This window comes from Solanum tuberosum, unplaced genomic scaffold (genome assembly GCF_000226075.1).
Source record: "Solanum tuberosum cultivar DM 1-3 516 R44 unplaced genomic scaffold, SolTub_3.0 scf00008, whole genome shotgun sequence".
In the NCBI taxonomy this organism is placed as follows: domain Eukaryota; kingdom Viridiplantae; phylum Streptophyta; class Magnoliopsida; order Solanales; family Solanaceae; genus Solanum; species Solanum tuberosum.
The window spans coordinates 2,218,547-2,227,274 of NW_006238934.1; the positions used below are offsets into that span (position 1 = coordinate 2,218,547).

The 8,728-nt window shown below is 30.6% G+C and overlaps 1 protein-coding gene across 1 annotated transcript; it reads left to right on the forward strand.

Annotated features, from left to right (window-relative positions):
- Positions 1-998: 998 nt before the first annotated feature.
- On the forward strand, positions 999-2,205 carry LOC107061421 (myb-related protein MYBAS1). Its single transcript, XM_015310643.1, has 4 exons — positions 999-1,268; positions 1,382-1,511; positions 1,685-1,785; positions 1,877-2,205. The coding sequence occupies exons 1-4, from the start codon at positions 1,010-1,012 to the stop codon at positions 2,131-2,133; spliced, it is 747 nt and encodes a 248-aa protein (XP_015166129.1). The 5' UTR covers positions 999-1,009; the 3' UTR covers positions 2,134-2,205.
- The last annotated feature ends 6,523 nt before the right edge of the window (positions 2,206-8,728 follow it).

Sequence of the window (8,728 nt, forward strand, 5' to 3'; positions counted from 1 at the left end):
CTAGCAGTGCGCCTGGCCCTGGGGCCTTCAGCCTTAGCTTCTTTTCAGCATATCTTTGCATCTTTTCTTTCAATTCGACTCCAATCTCCTTGAGAGTTCCTGAAACTTCTAATCACATGTTTTAGTGCATAATATCGCAAGTATAACAAAATAAGCTAATAGACTCAAGATCATTTGTTACTTCAATCAATTCATGGGCAAGTATTGACAACTTAGGCATATAAATACACCTAAGATCACCTATCATCATGTGTAGTAGTAGATGAATATACAATGACATTTTCTTGTTTATGAAAAAAAATAAAAGAATACACTATGAACACCTGCTTTGCAGAATCACTTACTTTTGTCACAAATTGACTGTCAAATAAGGATGATAATAGTGGTAGAGCAAGTGCAATCTTGCCAAATTAATCCTTGTTACACTACTTTACATTCTGCTGGTAGTAGGTAGCAGGTACTTGATAGAATAGTCGAGGTACACACTAGCTGATCTGAACACCATGTTGTCATGAATAAAAAAGAGAATTCATGTTAAACGATGTGTCACGATACAATGTACCAGAGAAATTATTATCTATGGTGATCCAACCTTTCCATTTTTATGAAAGCTGGGGGCTATCTTTACAGGTTTAATAAAGTGAGTAGTTTTCATAACAGTGACAAAGTTCAACTTGTATTAGTGTCTCAGTTCAATGGAAAAAGCTGTTGAGCACAATAAAATTTTGTTGCCCCACATTAGATGCATATATTGGATTTTGCAATGCACCAAAACCTCATGCTTATCTTGAGTTTTCTATCTAACCACATGCCTAATTAGAGCTTATAGTTTATATTACTGTGATGAATGAGACAAAATCTTTATGCCCACAGTGTAGTGTTAAGCAGACAACCTGTGTGTACTGGTGATGTAAAAAGGGAGATAGAACTCCACTCTTTATGTATATAAAATTCAAAACTCCTTTGCTGACCCAATGTAAGCCTTGAGAGGATGAATTTATCTTTTGTGATGGTATGCTGGTATTCCATTATAAACTTATGTTTTCCACTTACTCTTTTTCTCTTTTTAGCCACATTGGCATCCTATATAAGGAGGGTAACTCAGTTAGTTTGTGGCAACCATAAATATTCACTAATGGCTTCTCAATTAACCATGCAAGAAGAGGAATTACGAAGAGGACAATGGCTCGAAGAGGAAGATGAGAGACTGTCTATGATGGTAGGTGTCTTTGGTGAACGTCGTTGGGATGCCTTAGCAAAAACTTCAGGTATGGTGTTTTTTGACATATTTTCGCATATATAGTTCAAGTCGAAGCAATGAAAGTTGAAACATCCATTAGAAAATCATCATATAACTCTGTTTAAATATGCTACCATACAGGGCTGAAGAGGAGCGGAAAAAGCTGCAGATTGAGATGGCTGAACTACCTCCGCCCAAATCTAAAGCACGGTCATATTACTGCAGATGAAGAACGCTTGATAATCCGTCTTCAGAAACAGTTTGGAAACAAGTAGGCTTAATTTTCTTCTTCGTAAGAAACTGTTAAGGATATATGAAATTTTGCCTACTCTAATACCACGTTGAATTGTGATCATCTTATTTACGGAATTACATCTTCAGCATTACCAGGATAAGATTTTTCTGCTTGGCTTATTAGTACTAAAAGTTTTATCGACGTTACAGGTGGTCAAAGATTGCTAAACAATTGCCTGGAAGAACTGATAACGAAATCAAAAACTACTGGAGAAGTCATTTACGAAAGAAAACACTAATTTATAAACAAGGTCTACTAGAAAATACTCTGCTTGTTGATATTGTGTCTGTTCCCTAAGTGTGCCTTCTCTCACATATGATTCTTTTTTTTCCATTTGACAGAATCCTCTGGGAATAGCACAAGTAATTCAGAACAAAGATCATCGATTTTGAAACGCGATACTGTCCTAAACTCATCATCCAACAGTGAAGACACTTATTCCGAAAAAGGTGATTGTTCCTCTGCTGATTTTTTCGCGTACTCTTCGAATGAAGTAACATTATTGGATTGGATTCCAAGTTGGTCATATGAACAAAGCAGGATGGAACATCATATGTACTTTTGTAGCTCAAACCTATGTTCTTGTTATCCCCCATAGACAATACTATTACTACAAGGAATGCAAAGAATCTTGTTATCTGTATAGACAGATTGAATAGTACATATTACTGTCTCCAACTTTTGCTTCGAGTTTATGTTATGCGCACTGACAATCGAGTAACTTTGTATGTTGATAATTTTCCCTAAGGGACCAATGAGCCAAAGTTTATATGTATATCACTCGGATTTTCTTGATTCATGGTGTTAGTGCCCTTTAGAAGACTAAAGAAACGGGGGAATGACTACCTGTAATAAAGTTTAGGCTAATATTAGCCCGGAGGGATATTTTAACATGGTATAGGCCAGACCCATCCCAATTCATACTTTATCGATTACCGATGTTGGTCCCCATATTGAATTGCTCACACACCAGATGTCCAATATGTTGAGTGTCTCACATCGGCAATGGGGCAATGTTCGAAATCATGTCAAGGTTGTCCTCTCATTACTCTTGCCATTACAAAGTCAAATATCTTAGCCCGATATAATTATTAGAAAATATATTAAGAATCTACTATAACAAATTAAATTGCACTAAGACCATAAAAACGTTTTATAATATCTGTATATAACTGGATTCTTTTTAACTTTACTTGTTTGTCATTAAATTAATCCATAGAGAATTTTATCTTTAACAACACTACTACAAATTTTAGACAATTTATTTACTTTTTTCTCTTTATTTTAGTATAATTTATGTACTTCAACGATTTCATCTTTTTAATGGATGGTTTGCACAAACAAATACTCCACTATCTTTAAAGTAATGTGAAAAAATAACGTTACGGATATATGTACTTTAAAGACGATTTAATTGTAATTTAGATTTTATTTTTTTTAAATATCGTTTCAGTCAAAATATCATCATATAGGACAGAGAAAATAATTATTTACTCTAAAAGTTCTCTGTCTTCAAACAAGGCTATTTAGCCGTCTTTCCCACCAACATTACAAACTATATATTAAATATATTATCCTATTATTTAAGTGCCCATTTTACTGATTTGCAAATTTCATCCTTGTTTTAATATATTTTTTTCAATTCTAAATTCTGCATGTTTTCATAATTCATAATCTTTTAAAGGTCATTAAGTTCTTTAAGTACAATTACCAATAATAAATAAATAATGTGCATCCATCACGATATATATTCTTCTAACTTATACACTAAACTTTCCAATAGATGGGAGACATATGCTTCTAACTTATAAGATGATTTATTGATATGTATTGCTTAGTAAATTAAACATCTATCTTTTAAAATCATTGGATAATTAATGATCTAAAAAACCAAGAGTAGTAATTGACATATTCATTTCTCTTCACAATGGTAAGTTTCAGGTTCACATCTAGATCTGATCGGAAGATATCACAAAAGAGTTTAAGTCATATACATCATTAGTAAAAAAGATTTTTTTTTTAGATTGTTAAATTATTTAAAGATTATTTATAAATAAGTTTTCATAAAATGTGAGATATATAATTTTAAAAATACGTCATATTACTTGCTAACAGATAAAAATAACCTAATAATATAAAAATTCTTATACTTATAACTTAAAACATTTACAATAATATGTCTCCATTTCAAGTTTAAGCAACTTAAACTTGTAGCTTATGGAAATTTAACTTCTCCACGGACCACGTTGATAACGTAAGGGGTATTTCTGCTAGGGAAGGGAGATTTGGTCTTCTTAGATGGATTTTGACAATTTTCACTTAGTTATAAACTAGCTTCGGGGTTGAGTTAGATCTAAGATCCATTTCTTTAACATGATATCAGGCCAGACCCATTCCAATTCATAGTTTATCGATTATCAATGTTGGTCCCATATTAAATTGCTTATGCACCAGATGTCCAACCTCGAGTGTGAGGGTGTATGTTGAGTGTCTCACATTGGCTAGAGATGAGAAATTTGATTTCTTTATATGGACTTAGACAATCCGCTATATTATGAGGTTGAGTTAGGTTCATAATTTGTTTCTTAACAAATTTTACCATGCTCAGCTCAACTAGGTGAAAGGGTCCACAATTTGTTGAACCACCACCCACGAACGGTACCCTTTTGTGCGATTAGCCAACTTCAGTGTGTCAACTTTTTAAAATACTTGCACACACGAACACGTTCATCCCTCTTGGGCAATGGGCAATGTTCGCAATCATGTCAAGGTTGTCCTCTCGTTACTCTTGCCATGACAAAGTCAAATATCTTAGCCTGATATAATTATTAAAAAATATATTGAGAATCTATTATAACAAGTTAAATTGCACTACTAATAGAAAAATACTTTATATTATCAGTACATATAACTCAATTCTTTTTAACTTTGTCATTAAATTAATCCATAGAGAATTTTATCTTTAACAACACTACTACAAATTTTAGACAATTAATTTACATTTTTCTCTTTATTTTAGTATAATTTATATACTTCAACGATTTCATCTTTTTAATGGATGGCTTACACAAACAAATACTCCACTATCTTTACGGATATATGTACTTTAAAGATGATTTAATTGTAATTTAGATTTATTTTTTCTTAAATCTCGTATCAATCAAATATCATCATATAAGTTAAGGACGGAGAGAATAATTATTTACTTTAAAGTTCTTTGTCTTCAAACAAGGCAATTTGGCCGTCTTTCCCACCAACATTACAAACTATATATTAAATATATTATCCTATTATTTAAGTGCCCATTTTACTGATTTTTTATTTTTTTATTACACCCAAACCAAGTGGGAGTTATTTATTCGATCAAAAGAGTGCATATGGGCAAACCCACGTACAAAAGGCATTTTTGGCAGCCAACAGAAAATCTTGCATGTTTTCATTTTACTGATTTGAAAATCTCATCCTTGTTTTAATATAATTTTTTCAATTCTAAATTTTGCATGTTTTCATAATTCATAATCTTTTAAAGGTCATTAAGTTCTTTAAGTACAATTACCAATAATAAATAAATAATGTGCATCTATCACGATATATATTCTTCTAACTTATACACTAAACTTTCCAATAGATGGGAGACATATGCTTTTAACTTATAAGACGATGATGTATTGATATGTATTGCTTAATTAGCCAATAGCAATATGATTCAAGTTCTAATTAATTAAGATAATAATAATATTGATAAATTAATCATATATCTTTTAAAATCATTGGATAATTAGTGATCTAAAAAAACGAGAGTAGTAATTGACATATTCATTTCTCTTCATAGTGGCAAGTTCCAGGTTCACATCTAGATCTGATCGGAGGATACCACAAAAGAGTTTAAGTCATATACATCATTAGTAAAAAAATAATAATTTACGTTGTTAAATTATTTAAAGGATATTTATAAGTGAGTTTTCATAAAATGTGAGATGTATAATTTTGAAAATACGTCATATTACTAGCTACAGATAAAGATAACATAATAATAATAATATATATATATATATATATATATTATACTAACAAGGTATATAACTTAAACATTTACAATAATATGTCTCCTTCATTTCAAGTTTAACCAACTTAAGCTTATAGCTTATCGAAATTTAACTTCTCCACGTTGACAACGTAAGTTTTTTTTTTTTTGGTATTATCAGATTATCTAAATGATGATTGCATGTAATTAATTTTTCAAAAAAAAAAAAAACTAAAATATATAAGATGAAAAATATGGTAAATACATGCTAAAACAATAGTATTTGTTTTTATATTATTAGTTTATATGAATTAAATCCTACCCATAAAGTGTAAAAACAACTATTGATAATTAATGAGTTTATCCAAAAAACAAGTTGGTTTATTCTACAATAAAAAGAAATAATAAGAAAAGATTAGTTATAATGGAGTGTGACGAGCAACTTAAGAGCAGCCTCTCTTTGAATTTTTTTTTTGTTTGTTGTCTTATAGAGTAATTAATTATACATTTCTTATTAGGAATATAATATATAATAATAGATTAATTAGCTTTAGGAAATATATATATATATATATATATATATGTTTATATCAAAATAAATTCAAAAATCTTGAAGATCGGTATAGAGATCCTAATTGATCTTAGTATTCAAATGATCTTAGGTCTGTTTGGCTCTGCGATATGAAATCATGATTTGAAACCATGATATCAAATCATATTATGAAATCATAAAATAAAGTTGAAGTTTTGTTTGGACCTGTAATTTAGACTTTTTATGTAGTAGTATGTTTTCTCATAAACATAAAAACTCATAAGTTGTAAAACTATTAAAATCATCCCCAATCTTTTATACAAGCATATCAAATAAGCAAAAGTTTATAAAATCACATGATACACTATCCCAAAGCTATTCTTAAAAAATACAACATTTATTGATCAAACTTTAATTCAATAAAAAATAAAATTGAACATAAGTTGTAGTGTACTAATTTTTAATATATTCACACATATCACAAACAACCTTCTCACACTAAACTTGCATTTCTCGATCATATAACCAAAAAGACGAACCAACATTGTTACTTTTAGCCATTAGTTGGTCAATTTGGTTGGTAAATAAATTTGATAAAAAATAATAAAAATTGATGGATATAAATGGTAAAGTAGGAGTTGATTTGAAGTTATAATAAATTTTAGGGCTAACCCATCACTGGCCCCTTAAACTTGGCATCAAGTTTCACTTAGATACTTCAACTAAACTTTGTTTATTTTAGACACCTCTTGTCGCTTCATGTTGTGTCATTTTGACACTTTTTACTAAGTAAGCATAGTACATGTGCTACACAAATTTTGAGCGCGTCAGACACTTTTTTTGTAAATATTTTCTTCTCCTTCTTCTTCCTTGCTTTCTCCCTTCCATCTTCTCCACCTTCTACCATCCTCCATCACCACACAACTTTTTTTAAAAATTCTACAATATTTTACTAGGTTGCACTCTTTGATTCTTCCGTCTTCTTTGAAAGTCGAATTTGCATCTTGATTCACATTCAAAAACAAAATTAATTTCAAGGGAACAAAAAAAGAAATCAACTTCTTTCAAATGGAAAAACTGATTTACATTCTTACCTTCTCCGTTGAAATTACGAAATTAAATTGATTTCAAGGGATAAAAAAGAAATAAAGAACAACCTCCGATGAAAAAAAAAGAAATTTATTTTACATATCCTTCATTGTAAATTCCAATCGTAGTAGCACAAGAAATCAAATGTCATATAAAAACTTTTCAATTTGATATGATTTCCCTTATTCTCTCAACGTATTTTACTTTGTAAACTAACTTATGTTCTTGCCTTTTTGATGGAGAAGAACAGATGAAGGGGAAGGAGGCGCAAGAAGAAGAAGAAAAGAGGTGAGGGCATGGGGTTTGGGATCTGGAAGTAAAAAAAAGAAAGTAAAATTAAGTTTTTAAAAAATATAATAAAATTTCCACGTGTCACATACCAATTCGTTTATTTTTTTCACATAAGAGGTGTCTAAATGTACGCACTTAAAAGGTGGTTTTGAAAATATAAAAAGTATCAAAATGACACAACGAGACGCGACATGAGGTGCTTAAAATGAACAAAGCCTAGTTAAAGTGTCCAAGTGAAAGTTGATGCCTAGTTTAAGGGGCCAGTGATGGGTTAGCCCTAAATTTTATCTTGGTGATAATAATAGTTATATGTGATATAAATGATTTAAAAGTAATGATATGAATTATAAATTTTATTTACATATGAAATAAATGGTTAGTAAAGGTTTCACAAAAAAATCATTTGTAAGTCATATCATCAAAATATTCATGGGCTAACACACGAAAAATTGAGAAATCATCTAATGCTTGTAAATTGACCCATAAATGCCCAAAAATCACTCTAAAAATGGTGAGATTGTACATACTACTCCCCCAACTCCCTATGGAGGGTTCCATAGAGGTTTCACAAAAAATTCGTTCAGAAGTCATATCACCAAAAAATTTATGGGTGTTAACACACGAAAAACTGAGAAAATTACATAATTCATGTAAATTGGCCCCTAAATTCCCCAAAATCACTCTAAAATTGTGAGCATATACGTACTGCTCTCCCAACTCAACGGAGAGTTCCATAATGGTTTCACAAAAAAATCGTTCGGAAACCATATCACCAAAATATTCTTGTGCTAACACATGAAAAACTGAGAAAATTATAATTCCTGTAAATTGACCCCTAAATGCCCAAAATTCACTCTAAAAATGGTGAAACTATACGTACTGTTCCACCAACTCCCTGCGGAGGGTTTCACAAAAAAATTCATCGTGAAGCCATATTACCAGTTAGGGGTGTACATGACCGGGTTGGTTCGGGTTTTTCAAATATCAAACCAAACCATTTGTGTCGGATTTTTAAATCTATAAACCAAACCAAACCAATTAAACTCGGGTTTTTTTGGATTTTTTTAGGTTTTTCGGATTTTCGGGTTTTTCCGGTAAAGTATTCATACAAACATATAATTTACTTGTACTTCAAATATTTCTTTAGTCCTACCAAAATACAACTATCTAAGGTGTTTCTTAAGAAAATAAAAACAATATATGATATGAGTAATGACACTAAAATATCCAACAAAAATAATAATAATGAAATCGCGT